We start from the raw sequence: 24,554 nt of genomic DNA, 5'->3' as shown, positions 1-24,554 counted from the left end.
AGCACCTATGCTTGCAAAGTATTTGTTTACTGAGTTTACTGATTCCAGGGGCGTTTTATTTATATTAAGTAGTTCAAAAGGTTGGTTTGTAGTTTTAAGTTATTAATATTTTTTATTACGTTCCATATTTTTTTGTTATTATTTCCAGCGGCTTTAATTTCATTTCTTTCGTAGTCCCTCTTACAGTTTTTTAAAATTTGATTACAAAAATTCCTGTAACGTTTGTATGTAATTCTTAGAGTCTCATTATTTACCTCTTTCTTTAATTTGTAGTGCATTCTATCCCTAGTTCTTATGCATTTCAGCAAACCTATGGTGATCCAGGGTTTTTTAATTATTTTACTTCGAGGAAGTCTATTGGTAATTGTGTTTTTCAAAATAATGTTTTGTATATGGTTAATAAATATGTTCATGCACTGATCTGGATTGTTATTTATATTATATATCTCACTAAAATCTAAATTTTTACAATAATCTTTTAATTTGTCAAAATTTAATTTATATGAGTATTTTAATTTTTTATACATACTATTGGTATTTTTATTCATACATAAAAGAATTGGTTCGTGATCTGTTATTGCTGTTTTTAAGATGAAGGTAAAAGATGATAGTTTTGTTTTAAAGATTATATGGTCTAATCAACTATTGGCTCTAGTAGGTGTGTAATATGCCGGGATTAAACCAAAAAATGACAGGACTTCAAGATAATTCGAAGTATCCTGATTTAAGTCAGCAATATTAATGTTGATGTCTCCCATTAATATTATGTTTTTGTATGATGAGAGCTGCACGAGCAAGTTGTGGAGAGATTCAATGAAATTATTTAAGACGCGGAAACTATGAGGTCTGTATATGGCAATTATCACCGTGTCTTTATTTATTTTTATTGTGAGGCAATTAGCCTCCTGCATGTTAGGTTCTTCTACTTTAAAATCTATATTATTATTCAAAATAACAATGACCCCACCGTTTTGATTGTAGTTTACTGAAGTGCTAAAACATGTGTATCCCGGAACGTTGGGGAGATTAATGACGTTAGAAAGCCAGCATTCAGATAAAATAATTATGTCAATGTTGAAATTGAATCTCGATAGTAGGACATTTAAGCTGTCAAAGTTTTTATTTACGCTTCTGATGTTCTGTTGCAATATTTTAAGATAAGCATTAGGGTTCAAAATTATGGTATTACAATATTCCGGATCACAACATTTTAAGTCTGTTAATTCAAAGTTATCAATGTTATTTATATTATTTAATTCTGCCATTATATTAAAATCGAATCTTAGAAATGCAGTATGGAGGACTTATAAAAAATGTTAAATTAGTCTCATACTTTTCTTGCTTTCGTTGCATAAGATTAAGTGAGGTAGGTATGAGCATTAGTAAATTCGCTATATAAACATTTATTATACTATGAAGTTTTATAATTGATTGAGTGCTTCTTATAATTGAGTTAAAAAAGAAAAATGAGTACTGAGTTTGTGATGTATATGTGTGAGTGTGCAATGTGTATACAAACAATAGATTAAGAACTAAGAGAAAAGAATACAGTAATAATAAGCCCGAGTCGCTTATGTAGTTTCCAAGCGCTTGAGGTCTTGTTCGTTTTTTAACCGAATTGAGGGCTCATTTTCTTTCTTACTCTACTAAATCTCTTGCAAGGAAATAGAGTCTTTTCATGCTTGGTGTAAGGAAGTCCAACACATAAACTGTTTTTGAGGTCCATCGAGGCTCAGGTGCTTGGTGTTCAGTCTGTCACCATTATTGTCCTTAGTGAAACGTTTTGCCGAGCTCAATATTTTTGTCCTTAATGAATACCGACGAAAATTCCACAATTAATGGTTTAGATTTCTCATTTTTTGAAAATCCCCTGTGGATGTTTCGTATTTCATAAGGGTCAATCTCGACTTTGAGCACATCACCAAGTGATTTAACAATATCTTGTAATTCCTGCGTTTTTTCGGTTTTCGCACTCGGAATATTTCTAATTTCTATACAAGTAGCACGACTTCTTCTTTCTAGTATTTCTATTTTTTCCTCCAAATTTCTAATTTGTGCTTTGTCTTCTAGATTCTCTTGTAAGTGTGTCGTATTTAATTTTCAGCTCTTCGTATTTGTTACTCATGAACTCAATTGACGATGAAATTTGTGAGTTCTGATCTCTGATTGTGTTGAAGGTACTTAGTAGTGATTCATACTTCGTGTCCTGTGCGGCTGTCCATGTAGTGAACATATTTTCAAATTTGCTCAGAAAATATTCCAAGTCATCTCCCTGTTTACGCTTTAGTCTCTGTGACCTCATGGTTACATTGAAATCTCCGGTTATATCCGGAGATGATTGAGAATGCTGTAATATAGGAGTAGGTGTTTTCGGAGGGGAGTGTTCAATTGGCATTTTTCTATATATGCCTTTGACAAAGTGTCAACCCAAACTTTATTTTTAATACATAATTAAAAGTGATCGTATTTAAAGTACCAGGGCAGCAGGATTTCGCTAGAGGTAGGCGGGGCCTTATAAATCGTAGCCACGAAGCGGATTGTACTAGGCGCAAAGTACCAGGCGCTGCAATGAACGTATTCCTTCTTATTGGTTATGCACTCCTATTTTATAGCACGGATTTATTGTTTTTAATTGTAACTTTAACAAACAAATCACAAACAAGCCATAATAAATAAACACACGCACTCAGTAAGTAAGTAGTCTCGGTCCGAGAGGGAAGAGCCACTATTAGCTATAAACTATCACATATCGATCGCACTTGAAGTTTAAACCGATAAACTATTCACTTTTATATTTTATTTTATATTAGAATTTTACATAAATCTTTATATATATCCATTTATATAATATTATTTATGTATTTATATACGGATCAAGTACATAATTGGTTATAAGAGACGAATATTTGCAACGTGTGACTGTAAATTATTTCATAATAAATATCAATATTTTACAAATTAATGTAGTCCATTTTGCTTATAAATTCATCTCGATGGATGAGATTTGGGTATATATCTAAAGGATGAGCGAGTTGATTCCTGACGTTGATAAGGGTTGATACAATAACTCGCAAAACAGAGGCTCGAAGTATCTTTAGAATTTGAATTACTTCATTATGTATTTATGTTAATCTTTTAATATTTTGCGAATAACTAAACGTTCTTAAAAATTATTTCACGTGAGTCGATTTGAACGGCTGCTACATCAAAAACGATTGAATCGTCTGTATTTTAATATTTAAGCTATCATCTTACATCTATAGTTAAATAAATATATTTTTTTCATTGTTGTAATAAATGTTCATCAAATAAATAAAAAATAATATCTTGGGGCATCATTCACACACGGCCATCTGATCCCAAATTAAGCAGAGCTTGTACTATGGAAACAAACAACTGATATACTACATATACTACTTTTCTTTTGTAAATACATACTTATTCATCCACACAAATGTCTGTCCTGGGTGGGAATCGAACCCACAACCTTCGGCGTGAAAGGCAAGTATCTACCAACCACGCCAACCGGCTCATCACATAAATCTAAGTCCGCTATTATAATTGTAAAATATTACTATTACTATAAATGCCAATGAACCGTGAATCTTAATCGAAGATTGTGAGTTCAAACACAGTCACGTACCACTGAATTTTCATGTTCTTCATTTGAATTTATCATTTATCTCGTGCGTGGAGGAACACACGATTAAATCTGCATCAGTCGAATGAAAATTTGCCACATGTGTATCCAAGCATTATAAATTAGAGCAGCGAATCTTCTCAAAATAGCGAAGCCCTGCATTAGGACATTATCAGGCTGTTACTTTATAAAAATGTTTTATTCAGACAAATATTCTAATTAAATTCGAGATGTTATATAAGTCGATTGCATCCTTAAATAAAAAAAAGAATAGGACATATGATAATTTGTTAAAAATTTTTCTTAAAAAATACATAAATACATAGTTTCATATACATTAGTTACATAGTTTTGTGTTTAATAGTAAAAAACAACATTTATATATCTATGTCTCTCGGTGTAATATGACAATTTTTATTAACCTAGTGCTATATTTTTGTAAAATTGACAGTTGAAGTAATTGTAATGTGATTCTCTTAGAAATGTATAAATTTTATTTTACAAACGTAAAACATTTCAATGTAAACATGTACTCTTTAAATGTGTTTTTCCAATATTATTCTTGTTGGTCTATTTATAGCAAGGTATATATTGCAAAGTTACCTGTATTGTCTGAAATGAATAATAAGCAGAATTAAAATAAAAATCAAACTCATTCCTATTGAGTTTTAAAAAAGAAAAAAATATATTCAAAATAAGAATACTATTTAAATAGACTTGGATGAGAATTCTTATTTTGGAGGAGGTGATTAACGCGAAATCATTTATTAAAATCTATAATAATAAAAAAAAAACATATTTTCCATCACATCATGAATTCAAAATAAATATCTATTATATATAACCATGTACGTCAAACCTTCACAAAGGCACATCAAAGGCCTGCTATAATATTCGTCAACAAAAACAAAGTCCAACTTTGGTCGTCGTCATTGTTGTTGTCAACTGGGAAACTCGATTTCTCGTTACGATTATTATTATTATCAGAATCAGTTTTCATATTCAAAGTTGGTTTGTTTTTCTTTTCACTAATACAAGTGTGAGCTCGCGGCTTTGCCGACATCTAAGCCTTTTCCCTTCTCGGGCACTAGTAAGGTTCCTATAACCCTTGTGCTGACAACGTGTTTGCAAAATGTCATCGTAATCTTTTTGGTAGTTAAGACGTAAAAACGTAACAAACAAACAACTATGGAGTTCCCTGCTTCGAGAAATTCGTCAAGCTGAATCCGTACATATCTTTAAGAGTCGTTTGGATAATTATTATTTATCAATATAACTATAGCATTTTGTATTATTGTATGTATATAGTTATTTATTTCTTATATAAGTTTATATGTATGTATGTATAAGTATATGTATATATACACATATATGTATGTGGGTTGGTATATTACATATTTGTATTAAGCTTAATAAATTTTAAGTATAAGTTGTTCGCAAGCTATGCCCGATTAGTAATCCTGGTTAAAAAACACATAAACATTTCTCTTTACAGAGGTTGCCTGGAAGAGATCACCATAAGTGATAAGGGCGCCTTTGCAATCTATATGTTCTATTGGCTATTACTTTTACTAAATGTTTGTAAAGTGTGTGCAATAAAAATAAAGGATTAGTAAATAAATAAAGTAAATTATTTAGGATATCAGAAAGAATAATTATTATTGTCGTTAAAACGAGAGTTGGTAAGTTTTCCGAGACTTTCGTAATTTGGAATTTCATTAAATTTGAATCACTATGACACCTCGTTTGTTTTCTATCGTCGCCATATTGGAAAAATGGCGCCCAAAATTTAATTAATTAAAAATGAGTTCTTATATGTTTCTATAGTTTCATTAATTACATATATAATTATAGATGTTGTAAAATGCGTCGGCGTCATGCGTTATCCAAACTACCTGAAAACTTTCCAGGAAAACTACCAGATGACTGGGATTAACAGGTTATAAGCGTTTCCTTTTGCTATGAAGTAAGTATGATCACTAATCGAAATAGAAAAAATGGGACAGTTACCTATATAATAATTATTAAAATTTTAATATAATTAATATACTTTAAATTCTCATTTTGTCCACGTTTCTGTAATCATTTTACACGTTAATTGACTACTTTTGATAACCCTTGTATTATATTTATATCATATAGGTGCATGATAGTTATTTCTATTAAGTATTTCAATTCTAAAGTTCTATAAATGTTTATTAATATCGAGGTTTGAAGATTAAATGTAAAATGAAACACATTTTAATGTAGGCGAATAATATATTTGATTCAATATAATTCTTAAGTAACGGCAATTTACACGAAAAAATGGCGAATTTTCACATATTTTTTGTTGCATCGAAAAGTTTAATAAATAACATGGAATGTAATTAAATAATTTCGTTAATAAATATCAATAAACAGTAAGCATCAGCGATAACTTCTAAACTACGAATAATCTTAGAACTACATTAAAATAAATTATTATATTATAAACTTAAATAAATATCTTTGGTAAATGAGATTATATTAAGCTGTCAAATATACGAACAAAATTATATTTTTGCATGAAGTAAGTTGACCACTAATCGATATAGAAAAAATGGGATAGTTACCTACGTAATAATTATTACAATTTTAATATAATTATTATTAATTCAATTCTCATCTTCTCTACGTTTCTGTAATCATTTTACACGTCAATTGACTACTTTTGATAATCATCAGAAAAAAAGTATCATTATTTTGTTATGTATTTCGTAGACAATTGACATATCATTTATGAGTACTTATTTATCATTACTAATGAACGATATATTTATCATCCATTGTATGTATGTCGAGAAATAATTGGCAGTGGATTCAAAGAATATTTTAAATGTAAACATAATACGTGTTAAAATCTTAAAGTGCAATATGTTTTAAGAAATTATTTATAAATGGAATGCATCTAATCGGTCCATTTTCAAGTGCATACATACAAAGGATTATCCTGTAATGAGAAGAATGCATTGTCACCCTAATTGGTGGTGTCTTTGCGCACTTTGTGACCTCGGAACGAAGCTTGGATCTTGGTAGCAGCTTTGTTGAGATCAGGATCTGCCAGATCGATCTTCTCTATGTCTTCCTGCGAAAGAAAAAAAGATAATTTAATAAAATAGCTGCTTATAGAGCCCTGCCAGTTGACAATATGAAAACATAATTTGTCAAAATTATGAATCACATTGTTATATTTTTACAAACAAATGGTTCTATAAATAGTTAATTTGACCAATGATTGGTAAACCAACACATGGCACAAATACTTTTGTCTCCGATGGAAATATAAACCAGTTAAATTATTATTTAGTTATTAGTTTAGTTATGAATACATCAAAACATATACATTGAAATTACAGGATGGAACGTTTTTGAATTGTATTTTTATCATTATTATCTTTTATAAAACGAAATTTTTGCAAGTAAGATATTTGTCACTTGAATTAAGCTTAAAGGGATACAAAATAAATATTACGTTATATACATATATATTCAACCAACCCGCACTGGAGCAGCGTGGTGGAATAAGCTCCAAACTTTCTCCTCAAAAAAAAAAAAAAAAAGGGAGAGGAGGCTTTAGCCCAGCAGTGGGACATTTACAGGCTGTTACTGTTATATACATATGTATTTCTTGGATGGCAAAATGTGAATGGTTTGTTTGTTTAGTGTGAGTAATTTTATTTATTCGATAGCGTTGATGTTAACGGCGATTTATATGAGATGAAAACAACGCCGTCTAAAAAACTCACTAGGCATAGAAGAAAGAAAGAAAGGTACAGAATGTTTTTTCTGTCGAAAGTATTTTTTACAGGCAACACAGTTTACTGTTACATCGGCGTTAGAATTATCTATACCCGTATGCCGTGTACGTAAAAACCGTCATCGACGCGTGTAAACCGCAATTTTAATGAATCGTAACAGTTAAATAGGGCAGTATTATTAACTGATGTACAGTAACAGTAACAGCCTGTTAATGTCCCACTGCTGGGCTAAGGCCTCGTCTCCCTTTTGAGGAGAAGGTTTGGAGCTTATTCCACCACGCTGCTCCAATGCGGGTTGGTAGAATACACATGTGGCAGAATTTCAATGAAATTAGACACATGCAGGTTTCCTCACGATGTTTTCCTTCACCGTTAAGCACGAGATGAATTATAAACACAAATTAAGCACATGAAAATTCAGTGGTGCTTGCCCGGGTTTGAACCCACGATCATCGGTTAAGATTCACGCGTTCTTACCACTAGGCCATCTCGGCATTAACTGATGACATCAGCTTAAAAGAATAATTACCAAAAATAAGCAGAACAAAAAAACTGTCGTTACTTTTTTCATCAAACAATGGTGCGATCAAGGTAGCGAACGTAAAACACGATGGGTATATGAAACTTGAAGTAACCAATTTATTTATTGATTAAATAGTGTATTGGTACAAAAGATTGGCCAAACATTTGGGCTAATCAGAAATACATCAAGGCATCTATAACTATGGAAATAACACTCTAATGAAACCTATAGAGGTGTTTTCTGTTGTAAAATAATCAAAGAAGTCAAATTTGCGAACAGGTACTGTCTTAGTTTCGGCACCATTGACACGAAGCGTCTCCCATGGCTTCTAAAATGAGTTGCAGCGCAACGGCATGGCTAATATGGAATGATTTAAATGAGTTCGCAATCATTACACGAACTATTCGCTGTATGTTTTTTCTATGTTTGAAGATAGAAAAACTCTAACTAAAGTGGCAGTGTTATCAGAAAAGCTTGCACAAAAGCGAGTAAAATTTTAATAAACTTTTTTTTATTATCTTTAAATTTTCCTTCAAAGTAAAATATTATAAATCTATTCTCATATAATCTGCAAGTTATTATAGCTCGGAGCTGTCAGTTGTCGCGTTGCTTTAAAAATACGAGCTCAAAATGAATTTAAAATTAGCTCGAGTTTTTCACAAACGAATCCTTTATAGTAGTTTCTGAAAGCATTTTTAATAACTTTTTATTTATTTGATTTTAACACGATAATCTTTTTTTAAAACTCAGTATTTTTGACATTGGATGACTCTTTTTGGTACCACATTTGTTTCGTAAGATTAATAAAACAGTGGACTTTTATATTTAATTTAAATCGTAAAATGACGATTAAAATGCGTGAACTCATAAAATCATTTTGATTTTAGAAGTTTTAGATACTTAGCAACTTAAAGTACATACATTGGGAAGAAGGAGCAAAAATATTTTACAATATACCCGATATTAAAATGTAAGCTCGTTCTACGGTTTGAATCTCAACATGAAATAAATAATTGATAATTAATCATTATGTATAAGTAATCGATTTAAAATTGAACAAATGTTGAACAAAAAAATATGATTTTATGACAATTATATAAAATAAGTTTATATTCTCGTATAACTGAGTGGTTTTTGTATTTTTTATATAAAGTTCTCCAGACCGATTTCAGCCACGGCGGCCAATCTCAAGAGAGATTAGCCAACTGCACAGGATATATTATAGTGCACAAGTGTGTGTGCAAACACAGGTGCACTCTCTATTCCCTAATTCTCATAATCCAATGGGACGGCAATCCGACACGACCGGAAAGAATTTGCAGGACCAACGGATTTACATGCTTTTCAAGGCACGGGATTGTACACACTTCCAACTTTCAAACTCGCTTGACCTTGGATTTGAACCCAGCACCTCCGGGTCTGCGGCCTTACATCTAGCCACTAGACCAACAAGGCTGTCATTTTTATAATACATTATTTATACAATACATACAGTCTAGACCTAAAAAGACATCCGTAACCGTAACAGCCTGTGAATGTCCCACTGCTGGGCTAAAGGCCTCCTCTCCTCTTTTTGAGGAGAAGGTTTGGAGCTTATTCCACCACGCTGCTCCAATGCGGGTTAGTAGAATTCACATGTGGCAGAACTTCAGTGAAATTAGACACATGCAGGTTTCCTCACGATGTTTTCCTTCACCGTAAAGCACGAGATGAATTATAATCACAAATTAAGCACATGAAAATTCAGTGGTGCTTGCCCGGGTTTGAACCCACGATCATCGGTTAAGATTCACGCGTTCTTACCACAGGGCCATCTCGGCTTGCAAAAAGACATAAAGTAAAGAAAATATAAGATATTCTTTTTTTATTCAGGACAAAATAGGTATTTAGGCTTTACGGATTTACTTATAATAAACGTTGTTAAGTGGCTGTTTAGTTAAACAGTGATTTATCTCTTTCTATCATTATTGATTCGACGTTCGAAAGAAGAGGACACAGCATTGTTTAACTAATCACTCATTACATAAATTTTAATAGTAAGACCGTAAGTTGATAACATTATGTTAACTTAATAAAAAGTCGGTCGCTATAAAAAGCTTTTTATTCCTAAATGAGAGAAGTTAAACTTTTATTTAAAATTTTTAGGAAGTTTATTATAATTTCATCTTCTGTGACCGTCATCTTGTTTCATGTAAGTGGAATTGCAATCACTGTTTTCAGGAAACAAGAATTTTAAATTACGTCGTATTCTAAAGAAAATAAAACAGACGTACAGTTACATAAAAGTTGGTATAATTCGAGTTAACGTGCAAGCTAGCTGTTTTCTGTGGTTTTCCCCATGTAGATTATTCATAGCTGTGCTATATAACTAAGCTGTGCAGCTGGATTGGTGGATTTTTTGGATACTGTTCAACACCTAGGTGTCGTAGCGAGAAGTCATATAGCTTATAATTCTCCCAAATAAGGCTATCTATGGCAAAAATATTTATTATTATAAATTATAATAAATATAATCTTTAAATCTTCCTAGTATTTCCTGAGATTAGCGTCTTTAACTACACAGACTTATCAGCTTTATAATGTGAGACTAGCTGTTCCGTGGGGATACACCCGCTTGTAACAGCTTCACCCTGGTGTATCATTTTTTTTTAATTTATCTAATACTTCATTGCATAACGTATAAATAACAGATGATATAACAGTAACAAAAAACAATAAATCAAACAACAAATGCTGCGCAAAGGCGGACTTATCGCAGAACAGGTATTTAAATATGAAAGAGGAGATACTAAATATTACATTAGAACAAACCTTTTCTGACAATTTATATTTGTAAATTTCAGTTTTATTTATATTTTATATTTAAATGTTCCAGGTTATTGGAAAATAAATAAAGGTCGGTGAGCGACAATGGAAAGTTGAAGCAACTGGGACGCTTATTATTACGAATAAAAATAAAATACAGTTTTTTTTTTTAGTAACAATTACAAAAATCTGGTAAAAAATATAATTTATCATAATCTATAAAATTTACTTTATCCGACGTATTGCAAATAAATCCGATTAATTATCTTGTCATTAATATCAACTTAGAATTTGAGCCTTAATACAGTATACATAGAGGTCAAAATTACAAAAATATCTGGATAAATTACGAACATTTGTAATAGTGATCAAAATAATCGAAGTTTCCACGGTAAACCACAATTTCAATCCTCTGTGAAATATAAACCAGGATTCTTTATCGAAAATAAGATCGATGTTTAATTTTATGATATGTTATTGTATTGATCTTATTTGTAAGAGTTTATAAGCTATAAATAATAGTAACACAGGATTTTTTAGTTCACTTTTTCTTATTTTTATGTCTTTAGCTTAGGAAGGAATACAAAGCTATTTGACTACTCAATGATTCATAGACTAGCTCAGCAATAAGTATACAAGACGGAAGCGATTACATACGTCCCTTCGTAGTTCCTATAGTTGGCAGCCTTGATTGGGTATAGAATGTTTAATATTTTTATAGCACCACGTTTTTGAGTAGAGACAGGTTCCTGTCATTTCATAGGTTTTGTAATCTACAGCTCGAGGCGGCGACAGAGCAAAATCATCAGGGTTGGCACATTCGAAATAGGTATTGTGAAGAAACTGCTCTGTCTCGTTATTTTGGCAAAAAATATTTATTTTTTCCATATGTTATCTATATCCTTTCATATCTACACAATACATTAAAAAAAACTAATATATTGCCGAAAAAATATCTCCGACGTTAGATACATAAAGCGAAACAATGTATGATTTTGATGTAAACAAGAAATATTAGTATTATATTTTTATATAAGCGACAGCCCTATGGCTCTTTCGCACTCACGGTTGACAAATAACATACTCCGGTTTCTAATGCGTAGTATTAAAGTGCAATTAAGCTTAGACGCGAGATGTTTAAGTTTTTAAAACGGCGGCTTTCTTCAAGATTAAAGACTTGTTTCCTCTATAAATAGTAAAGAGTATTTATTCTGAAGTAGAAGTGACGTGAATATCACGTGAACATTCCAACATACATTGGAAGCAAAGCTAGATTTAAGATTTTATCGTACTAATCTTCAACATAGCCGTGAGATAGTGAACTAAATATAAATGAGTAAAAGAAATAGACGGTGACCTGATATCATAATACGGATTTCTGAACGGGTTTGAAGTAGAAGAAAATTGATGGGAATAGTTTCAAGAAGCCAACATAAGAAATCACTTATCTTCAAAACTATACACAACCGTATTAATTAATCAAACCATTTATTAATACAACAAACAATACTAGAAACATGTACATTAGTAAACCTTTCGCAAAAAATATCTAATTGCGTGAGACATTATTGTGCAGAAATGTACTCAAACAAGTTCATTCTCTATTTCCTCTGATAAAACGATAATATAGTTATCCAGTACGGTCAGAAAAATCTTAAGCGAAGGGTTATTGGTTTCACTTACTTCTCTAAGCAGAGTAGTGTGTAAGCCCACTTCATAAAATCCTGACCGTAAATTCGACAACTGGTAACGTTTACATCTGAATTCTAGATTGAAGTAGAAGTGACGTGAATATCACGTGAACATTCCAACATACATTGGAAGCAAAGCTAGATTTAAGATTTTATCGTACTAATCCTCACTATTCAACGTAGCCGTGAGATAGTGAACTAAATATAAATGAGTAAAAGAAATAGACGGTGATCTGATATCATAATACGGATTTCTGAACGGGTTTGAAGTAGAAGAAAATTGATGGGAATAGTTTCAAGAAGCCAACATAAGAAATCACTTATCTTCAAAACTATACACAACCGTATTAATTAATCAAACCATTTATTAATACAAAAAACAATACTAGAAACATGTACATTAGTAAACCTTTCGCAAAAAATATCTAATTGCGTGAGACATTATTGTGCAGAAATGTACTCAAACAAGTTCATTCTCTATTTCCTCTGATAAAACGATAATATAGTTATCCAGTACGGTCAGAAAAATCTTAAGCGAAGGGTTATTGGTTTCACTTACTTCTCTAAGCAGAGTAGTGTGTAAGCCCACTTCATAAAATCCTGACCGTAAATTCGACAACTGGTAACGTTTACATCTGAATTCTAGATTCTAACGAAACAGTCAAATATAAATAGACATATAATAGTATGGAGAAGTAAATTATGAAGCATTATATAAATAAATACCTTATTTATTACTTAAACATGATTAAGTTGATAAAGAGTACAATGTCGAATGAGTTGGTGTTCCTAGTAAAAGATCTTTTAATCTTAAAAATATTTAAATATTTTAGTAAAATTTTAAATAAATATTACCTTATCCTGTTGCTCCTTATCCTGTTGCTCCTTGGTCTTGGTCTCTACCTGAGTCTGCTTACGGGCCTGATGGCCACGGAATGAGGCCTGAATCTTGGTTGCCGCATTGCATAATTCTGTAACAAAAAAAAAAACAGAAGTTAGGTTTTTGTTATGGATAAATTCATTTATTTTATATATGTTCTTATAACTAACACATAATAATTTTATTAACATTTTTTATCAATATATAATAGGACTTGATAATTAATTCAATTCTTTTGGCAGGTAGTATATAAATTTAATTACCTTAGGGATGAGCAGTGATCAAAATTTATAAGGTAATAAAAATACAATAGCAATAAATTATTTTATTACTTACACATTATTAGAAGTAATTAATTAAAACAATATTAATGTTTCGGCTTATGATCACGCGAACATGTGTACGCTTGTTAATGAGACACGCACACATTCGAAATAAATATCTTCAAAAAAATTATTGACCGAAAACCCGTAACATATGCAATTGGTCAACGAAATTCCAGACAGATTTACCATTTTTTGAGGTGAGCTACAAATATTCACTAAGCTATAAGTTAAAGGTTTTTAAGAAAAGTATAATGCGTTGATATGTAAATTCAAAGGCCGGGCGATTTTTACGGGGCGGCTGGTTTATGTCTATCGTTAAAGCTTAATTAGATGCAGAGGTCAGACGGCTTGGTAGAGTGGTAAATATAGTATATATGCATTGATCTAGAGTGATAAATATTACGGGCGTATTTATATTTCTCACAAAGGTTATATTTTAGATTTCATCCTTGTTATTTATTTTTTCATATTTATTTAAAGTAGGTAACTGGCAAAGGGGTTACCTAGGGTAAATGATCACCACCGCTTCAGACATTGGCACCGTAAGAAATATTAATATTAAGTAAGAAATATTAACCATAAGAAATATTAAATCGTCAAAGCACCACTCTTGCGAACTAAGATGTTACGTCCCTTGTAACTGAAGTTACACTGGACCCTTACCTTTTAAACCGAAACAAAAAACTAATTAATTATTGAAGGGAAAATAATTGTTATAAGAAAATACACCATAGAATGACAATACATGAAGAATAGACCCTGATAAAAGCACTTACTTGATCTGCTAGGGTAACAGCTGCATCCACATAGGCAATTATAGTGAGTTAGAGGGGGTCTTTTTGTACCCTTGAAAACATATGTGCAAAATTTCATAATGATCGGTTAAGTAGTTAAGATGAGAAAGCGTAACAGACAAAAAAATAAACGAATTCAATTTCACATTTATAATATTAGGTAGGAGGCTTGCAGCGTATATTCATTTAGGCGATTTGTTTTTTCGATAAAGTAAAAAATGAATTTAAAGACCGTGTTTTATTGCAGACTTTATCTCTATGATTCTTCTCTTCTGCATTAAACGTGTTTTCTACATCTGCTTTTATCATTAAAACATTTAGTAAATTATATTTTCTGTCCATAAAGTGTAAAGTTACTTTAAATTTTCGAAGACTAGAAGACCGTTATTTATTTGTAATTCTCTTAGGCAAATGCTCGTTTCCGGTACCAAATATGTCAGTTCTCTTTCATCTATTATCGTCATACGGTATTCAAGAAATACGAATGTCCTATAATCCATCTACGTCACAAGCCTTCTGAGATTACAATCAAACATCTATACAATTGTGTAGATATCGCACACAAAAACGTCCTGCGCTGGTTTAATTCATCAGTTCCAGGTGGAGTCTGCGACATGACGTAATCCGATCTGACGTGGGACTGATTACTTCGAATTCCAAACCCCTTTCACTATCTTATTTGCCGTGAGTGAAGTTGGGTGTGATTTGTCAAGCAATTTCTTCTACAAATATATTTTCGTGAAATAAGTACGTATAATAAAACATGTATTAAATATTTTGAAATTTATTAGTCAGAGCTCTGTAGATGGAACTCGTGAATCGAAAATTAAGAAGCTAAGTCACTAAGTTTTCATGTTCCTAATTTGTGCTTATAATTAGTTTAATACGTGGTGGTAAAGAAGATATGTATTGAATAAAATTCTACGACATGTGTATCCACAAACCTGCATTGGAGCATAGTGGATTAAACTAAGAACCTTCAAAAAAGGATGCGAAAAGGGGAGAGAAGGCCTTTGTCCAGCAGAAATATTTACTTTTAATCTTAGGAATATCGTCTTTGTTTTGTCAATAGATATCTTATGAAACATTGGAGGGATTTAATCAAAGTATGGTGACAGCTTGTTGTTGATCGATAGAAGACTTTTTCTAGGTCTTGAGTAAGTGTATGGCGTTAGTCAGTTCATTTGGACTTACCATAGCAAACAAAAATGGCATTCGTGTTTATATCACTGATAAAATACAATAAACCCTGTTATAAAGTGACTAGACAATAAAAATCTTGACCATAGATCACCACAAACTTTTACTTACTGAATAAATTGCGAGCTATTGTTAAATGAATCTTATTAACGATTGAATATGGTTGAATATTCTTTGTGTTCAGCCATCTGGCACGGAAGGCACCATTTATCATTGTAATGTATGTCGTAGAATGAAAAGGTAGTTCTTTCGCTTTTTGCCTTTTTAGATGAATTGAACTTTTTTCGGATTTACTGAAAAGACGACGAGTTGCGATAAGGCTGATGAATAGTTTGCAGGTAACATAATAGGTGCGGCAAATTGATGAAAAAGATACAATGAAAATAATGAACATGCTTTTATTTAAAGAGCATATCTATAGTATTTTTTTAGTATGAATTGAGTTTATTTCGTATTTTTTTAAGCTTAAGAAAAACTTTTAATTGTTTTTTATAATAATTGGTAATTAAATAAAAAATGATAACCAAATATTATAATAACATATTAATATTATAACGCTTCAAACAAAGACTACAAAATCGAATATTAGTAAAATTGATTTGAGACCGCGTTAGAGCTATACAGAGCCAAACACAATAAAACATCAGAATCGGTTTATTAATGTAAAAGTTATACCCGAATATATATAAATATAAATACACACAGATATATATATATATATAGATATATATATATATATATATATATATATATATATATATATATATATATATATATTTCAGTTAAGGCCAAGAGCAAACACAGATCTCCATTTCATCGCGCTGACCCGATGAAAATTGCTGATATTCTTTTTTTTAAAGTCACAGTTTATTTTATATATAGAGTGGGTGGCATATAAGCCACCTGGATAGATGGTAAGTGGTCACCAATGCCTACAGACATTGGCATTGTAAGAAACATTAGCCATCGCTTACATCGCCTATACGATGCTTGGGAATTAAGATGTTATGTATCTTGTGCCTGTAATTACACTAACTCACTCACCCTTCAAATCGGAACACAACTATACCAAGTATTGCTGCTTTTGCGGTAGAATATCTGATGAGTGGCTGGTACCTACCCAGACGAGCTTGAATAAAGCCCTACCACGAGTTAAAACAGCTGACTACAGATATATTACAATAAAAGTATAAGTATAACAAAGCATACCAAGCCCACTATTTTGCGGTAAAATTGTTGCCATATAAAAGCAGTATATGAGGAAGTGCGGTGTCGTAAAATATTCAGATATTTGGTTGGGACTTCTCTTGTCGTCTTTTGTAATATGACGTAATATATTTTGTGGTTAAAATAAGGATTTACGTCGTTTTAATAGAAGTCGAGTTTATGAATAACTTGTGAATAACATAGACGATTTTTTATAGAAGACTTTGCTTTTGTGATTATTATGTTAATAAATTATTTTTTCTTTTGTATGATAAAAGTAATGTGCGTATTAATAATAAACTAAAAAAAAAACAGTTGTAAAAATTAATTAATCTTGCATGGTGGAAGGGCTTTTTGCAAGCACGTCTAGGTGGGTATCACCCACACATTATATATTCTACCGCTAACCAGAAATACTTAGTATTGCCCGGTTTGAAAGGTAAGTGAGCCAGTATACCAGGCATAATAGACATAACATCTTAGTTCCCAAGATTGGTGGCGCATTGAAGATGTAAGGGATAGTTAATATTTCTTACAATGCCAATGTCTATGGGCGGTTCTAAAGGTACTACTTTTAAAGAGAAGCTTCACTTAAAACTAATTACACAACGATTTTGCATTTCAAGATACTATTGTTTTCACTTAACTATATATAACTGCTTAAACAACTTTTAAGGCATCTTTTCGATTCGTTTATTTAGTTCAAAACCAATAAAATAAAATTAATAATTAATTTATATATTTATATAAGAAATATGTAAATTTTCGTTCTATAGCCACAATTTAAAACTTGAAACTCAAGTGACTTTATGTATATGAATATCTGTCGATTTCAAGCAGAGATTTATCAGTTTACATGCTTGATGAATTAAAAAAAATATTTTACAACGTCCGTGAAAATTCTAAGTTCATCTAAAAAGTAGGTCGATCGCTCTCATCTGTAAGCTACTGAGAGCATATGAAGGGTCACCATTATATAGCTATGCATCTTACAGGCTGCCTTTATTAAATTCATCAGTGCATACATTATAAAATGTGTATTTTCAGAATAAACTATCAGATATATATTTTTTTTTAAATTCCAATTTTAAAAAATTTCTTTTTGTCATAATTATTAAAACCTTTTTATGAAATAATTAAAATGAAGACGCTACAATGATTCTCAAACGATGTGACGTCATAATGTTAATTTTGTTTGTAACAGAACACCTTTAGTGCGATTCTGTAAGAATTCACTTCATTACTCACCCGTGAAACGTTGACAGCCGTTGGTGATATACTATTTTTATGCGTGTATACTTGAAATGTTATTATTATTTCCTCATAGTTAATAAATAATTAGTAATTGAGTATTACTTATCAGAGAGAAAACCCGTGATTGGGTAAAAAAACAACGACTTTCACTTACTCAGGCAATTTGGTCATAAGGTATTACAACATAAAGCTTATTTTCCATTGCTTAGAATGGAAAAATATTTTTTTACGTCAAAATATGTTATTTCCGTATACATTTCACTCCTTATAACTTTTGCGTAGGAATAAGAGGGGGGCGCTGAGTGCTTTGAGGCTTTGATATTAAAAAACTTTCTTTTATTAACGTTATTTCAAGCAGAAGTTTATATTATTGCATTTTATAAGTAAATATGAAAATTAATTACGAAAAAGCATTGTTCGTTTTAAGCCTTAACTGAGGCGTATCATATCACAAGGAGGGTTATGATTTTAGCTCTGTATGAATGTTCATCAGTTCCAATGTAGTTCCTAAGCTCCTTCTTAATATTATAAACGCAAAAAAAAAACCTCTGTCTGCCTGTTGCGTTTTCACGGCTAAGCCAAAACTAGTTTGAACCCCAAGAAAAGACATTTTTATATCTAATCATTACACCCTGTCACGTGGGCGAAGCCGCGGGCCTAAGCTGGTTAACCATAACTTCTTTCAGAGTGCAGTGTGTCATGTAATGACATAAAATCCAATATGGCGGATACAACGTGAATAATACACCAATTGACCTGAATGAAATTTAAAAAAAAATGTTATATTGAATTAAATGAACTTCATGAACGCTTTCCCAAATTTCGATATTGTATAATTTATTAAATTTAGCATTGTTTCGTTATTTATTTATTTATTATTGATCTCCAACAAAGGATATACACTTACGAGTACATTATATCGTGGAAAATATTAATGTTAAAATATGTGTGCTCCTTCAATTAGAGGAGACCACAGCGAGCATAAAAATAACGACGAAACAGAAATAAAATAAAATAAATGTTACATAGTGTTACTCAATAAAAAAAATAGGAACTATAAATTATTATTCCTAGTAATGTTTTTTATATTTTATAATTTTCTCAACTATTTATCAAATATACCAAATCCCTGAATTTGCGGTGATATCCTGTATTAAGATTTTACTTGTAATTATTGTATTAAATATTTTATTGTATGTTCTATTATTATCATTTTTATGTTCAATTAATAATTTTTGGTTTGTTTCGTGTTTCCTTTGACAGAAATGACAATTGCGTTAAGTCGTTCTCTCTCATTGCTGTGAAATGAAATTAAACCGATCAAAAGCGTAGCATGGCATGGGAGGGGCCCAGCGGGGCAGTGGACGCAGACCACCCCTTCGAATTTGTGTCGAGAACGGCTACTGTAGGGGTCTCAGAGGGTAAAAATCCCACATGACCCGGTTCCCCTTCAGGGGGTGGGATGTTTTTGTTTACTAGTACCTAAATATTTCCTCTTCGTTAAAAATAAAGGTATACTGTATTGCTCTATACAATAATATATATTATATAAAAATGTTTAATATAATATCCCTTCCACCAAGACGACGACAAAAGCTACTAAAAATAGTTCTTTAAATAAACTCTAGGATGATCTTGAATTACATAATAATTAAGTAAATGTAATGTTTGTCTATGTGTGAGAGTGCTTAAATTGTTGTGTTTTATGTAAGTGTGCGCATTTGTGTGAATTATTATCATTACAGTTTTTTTATAATAACTGTTTTCATTTGTTATTGTGCCTTATGGTATTTTTTTAACAAGTTAGTTTTCGTTAGCAGTATAGTTAAGGTGCGATTATGATACTATTATTTCTTGTTTTTTAATCGACGATAAAAAAGGAGGTTCTATTTGTTACCTTAGAACTTCATTAATCGGTTCATATTTGGAAAATCCTTTTTTCCTTTCGGAGGGTATGCTTCCCGTTTAGTATAGTTAGAAGGTTGAAAAATAAGGCTTGAATTTTTTTATGGGCTCGATTTTTGTTTGAAGATGTTTTTGTTTTTTAAGGAGATAATTATTTTAATAAGCGTGTTATGTTCTTCTATAAAACCTATTACATATAGATTTAAAAATATATTTGTACAAGCGTTTTTATTCAACCGTTAAATTTCCTAAGTAAATAACGTAAACCAAGAAAAAAAAGATCTTTTTTCTAAATATAACTTTATTCTTGAAAATTCAGAGCGAGTTCGTACCATGTTTTGTTGAGGACAAAAAATAAATTATAAAACGCTCAAACTTACATCCAAGTCAATTAAAGTCTACCGTCTATGTGACCTGCTTTCGATCTGTTAAAATACCTTCATTGGCAAAGACTATTTTGGTTTTTTTACATTACATAAATATCAAAGCAAATCAATTTTAATTTTTTGTGATTTTCCATGCTACCTATTGGTACGCAATCTTGCAAATGGGTCACCTGCTCGTAAGTGGTCACCACCCATAGACGTAGGCAATAAGTGCCTGTACTTACACGGGCTCACTCACTCTTTAAACCGGTACACAACTATACTAAAAATTTCTGTTTTTCGAAAAGCCCTATCGTAAAGTATCTCGAAATAAGACTTGAAAAAATTAGTCGTAAAACTTGATAAATAAAATTAAAGTATATATTTGTGTTTCAAAATAACTGCCTTAAAACTAAAGCAACCAGTATTTTTTGTCTTGCGTTTGTATTGTGCTTAGATATAAAAAAATACAAATGTTAATAAAGCGGGTAATACCACGGGGAAAATCCAGTAAATTATATCCAGTAATTTCCAGTAATAACAGCATTTTGTATGTACAGTAATAGTAACAACCTGTGTGTGTCCCACATCTGGGCTAAAGCCTCCTCTCCCTTTTTGAAAAGAAGGCTATATAAGAAGCTTATTCCACCACGCTACTCCAATGCGGTTTGGTGGAATACACATGTGGCAGAATTTTCACGTCATGTGAAATTAGAGGTTGGATTTCGTGAGGAAACCTGCATGTGTCTAATTTTGTTTGTGCAAGCAAATAACTCAATGTATGTGAATTACTTATGAACGCATTAATTGAAGCAAAATAAATAACTCGATAAACATTTGTATAAATAATAACGACACGATAAAATCTCAGGAAATATAAGTTTAAATGAAGAATAAATATATATTTCCACTAACAACAACAATTCAAGCAAGCAATATAGAAATGAAACTGAATTAAGGAAAAGTTAAGTCAACAGTGTGTTGCTACACTCAATTTACGGTTGGTTGGTTTAAACTAATTTGCTTGAACACCGAATAAAACCGGATGAAATCGGTTTATACAGTATACAGGACCGCCATTAACACCGTTATGTCTTTTTATTTATTTATAACAGATTTGAATTATTTGTGTTTTGTGCACACCCGTCTGGGTAGGTACCATCAGCTCATCATATATTCTGACACAAAACAGCACTATTTGGTATGTTCCGGTTTGAAGGGTGAGTGAGCTAGTGTTTTTGTGTGTCAGGCACAAGAGACATAAAATCTTAGTTCCCAAGGCTGGTGGTGCATTGGCATTTAAAGTTAATATGAAAATGAAAACTCAGTATTGCAAACCTTTAGGGCTTAACACGCTATCCTATGTTAAGATTGGCGTGCTCTAATCACCGTGTCATTCCCGCTAATGACAGTTCAATTAATTAAAATGTATACGATTTTTTACTAGTTTAATTATATTTTAAGTTTATAAATACAGTCAGACCAACTTTCAATCAACTGAGTCAAATTCAGTTCATGAGAAAATTCGTATTAAAGTATGCTGTGTATTTTAAGAGAGCTTTAACGGAAAAGTTTTCTTGCTATATCCACTTTTATTATTCATCTTTGGATTTAAGCTCGTGGAAAAGTCAGTGCATTGAAGATTCAATTATTCAATTCAAAAGATAAGAAATTACGACCAACGACTAAAATACAAGACTTACATTTCCTTAGTGAATAATTGTAAAAAATAATTCTAGCATTGTTTTAATTTTAAAGTATTTTTTTATTAAAAAGAAAATAAAATTGGAGTAATAAATAAAATTATGATATTCTATTTTGGTTATGACGACTTTTCTCAAGTAATGTTAACCAACTGCGCATATACCAAAAAGTTGCTAGCAACAATATCTTACTAAGTTAAATAATAAGTTCATATGTGCTTACTTAGTGAATGCGCAGCTCGATGATAACTTAGCAGACTGTGTCTCTTAACTTTATAATATTAGATCAGATAATTATATAAAGCATAAATTTTAAAATAATTCAAAACTAAAGGCTTCTAGATATTTTTAAACCAATAAAAATAAAACGAGAGATATATATTACATAGATAGATAAAGAAATAAAATGTAAAATATTGTATTTATTCAAATTCATTCTTATAATGTTAAAAATTTCTTTTTGTTTAAGATTATTGTAAAAAGAAATGCTTTAATCATATTCTCTAAGCTGTTATATACTGCTAGTAATATTTCCTTTTAAAACAGTTGGAATCCTATAAATCCAGACTGAATGCCTAAAATGAAAAATGTTGGGAAAAATCTCAACTTGACTTTCAGAGACAATTTTAGTGACAGCTGTTGATAGCGAGGGAAAAAAATACACCCAAAGCGTTACATGGAGGGCACTATATAAAGACAAAATGTTTTGTATTCTGATAAGTGAAACGTATGTACGAATTATTTACTTTCAAGCTCTATTTTACTTTATAACTATGTACAAGGATTAAAGTTATTCTCGGTACTGAAAAAAGCTGAATTTAGCAGGATTGGAGCACATTTCGCCACGCTAATTAACAGCGTGTTGGTGGATATACGTTAAAAAATGTTATCCAACATATGCGCAATTCTTCACTATATTACCCACTGCCACCAAATAAGAAATTTATTATAGACTCACATGAAAGGTCACTTATTTTTAAGCTAATTTGACTTCGAGATATGCAGTTAAGTTTTATCCACTGAGCCATCTCGGCTTACAGACTTATTTCAAAAACTCTTATGTATTTTAGTGTGTATACATTGTTCTTAGTTACCGTGAAACGTATAACGCGCATTAAATAAATCAATATGATTAAAATGTGAAACTAAAGTGCGTTTTGTAAGTGCACTCACGAATTAATTGGCCGATAATTTTCAATTTAATTTGTTATTAAGTACCGTAAGCTAATTGCGGTAGATTTCCACTTATGTTTATATTTATCCTAACCAAAATACCTCTAAATAATATTTGTTATATAAAGCAATGTTGCACTCACAAATACTCCACTATTCTGCTACGCTGGTCGAGAGTGGGTTAGTGAATTCAGATTTGACGAATTTCAATACGATATATGCAGGTTTATCCACGAGATTTTACTACAAGAATTATTTTAAAAATAAATAGATAATTGACTATAATATACTTGTCCAGAGGGTGGATCTACCAGTTATCTGTCCGATAGCTGGTTGGAATCACTACGGGTACGCGACCCCGGACTGCTCTAGCTACTAGTGTCACATTCCTGTATCTTCCGTGGTCACAGTATCCTCCCCCCTCTCCTTGATACGTTGTTTCCCAAAATTATCCCAGCGTCACGCCAAAGAAGAAGGAAAACTAATATTAAACCCGGAGCGGTGCCTCCGTTTAGGCGTAAGCCAGTCACCTGCGGCCAAATCAGCACCACACGTATTGACTCGTCATTCCTGCGGATCCTGCTGGGGAGGAGGAGAGGGTGGCATGGGTACTGGGCAAGCCCGTGTTGCCATAAAGTCGCCTGGCCCAGGCGTAGCAGCATCCACGGAGAGGACACTTCGCTCACCTGTCTTGCAGGTGGAAAACAACACGGTCTCTCGCATTGGTCTTTTCAGTCATGAACGCAAGTGCCTTCGCGATGCCGCTTAAATCATCTGTCAAAGATGCAGAGGCCTATATATTGGTTCGAATCACCTCTATCCACTGGGTCATCCACTAATTTGTAGTTTTTTGACGACAAATATTCATCCTTTTGTAAGTTACCGGCGCCAATTAGTTATATAATGTTTTATACTCACTTACAGCCTAAACCAGAACATAACAGTAGTATATTGAGTGAGATAAGATTGTGTATTTGCGCTTCAATACATAAACAATCTTAAAAACACAACACACAGACAAAAATGCCCATTAAGCGGTTGTGGTGATGGACGACATTGGACGGCTTGATAAGACGGCATTGGACGTCTGCGTCTGACCTCCGAGGTTTGCTCAAAGTAATATCCATAAGGTAGGTATTAGTATTTCACGAGAAAATAAGAAAATGGCGCAAATTTATCTTCTACTTTAAATAATGTATAAAAAACGATCGCATCAACTCTCATTGAAGAATTGGCACGGATTCACATAGAATCTGCATTGCGTTTCGTTTGCTACGTAATCCACATCCTTGCCAACATTCCGTATAGAT

General features: G+C 31.8%; 1 protein-coding gene across 3 annotated transcripts in view; it reads right to left on the bottom strand.

Moving 5' to 3' along the window:
• Nucleotides 1-5,614: 5,614 nt before the first annotated feature.
• Nucleotides 5,615-24,554, bottom strand: part of LOC126778596 (sperm surface protein Sp17) — a 179,317-nt gene continuing 160,377 nt past the window's right edge. Inside the window, exons 4-6 of one of the 3 annotated variants that reach the window (XR_007670159.1) lie at nucleotides 13,294-13,409; nucleotides 6,235-6,746; nucleotides 5,615-5,650 (exon numbers count right to left, since the gene is read on the bottom strand). Coding sequence is in view for 2 of the 3 variants with exons in the window: in XM_050502280.1 (XP_050358237.1) it covers nucleotides 6,639-6,746; nucleotides 13,294-13,409 (224 nt within the window). In the remaining variant the exon portion in view is untranslated. Of the gene's footprint in view, nucleotides 5,651-5,891; nucleotides 6,747-13,293; nucleotides 13,410-24,554 lie in introns of those variants that run through there. The other 2 variants (XM_050502280.1, XM_050502281.1) reach the window with 2 other exon arrangements.

Source organism: Nymphalis io, chromosome 26 (genome assembly GCF_905147045.1).
Source record: "Nymphalis io chromosome 26, ilAglIoxx1.1, whole genome shotgun sequence".
NCBI classification, from domain to species: Eukaryota; Metazoa; Arthropoda; class Insecta; order Lepidoptera; family Nymphalidae; genus Nymphalis; species Nymphalis io.
Note: the sequence above shows the minus strand (reverse complement) of the source record. Positions and strands in the feature narration are given on the sequence as shown.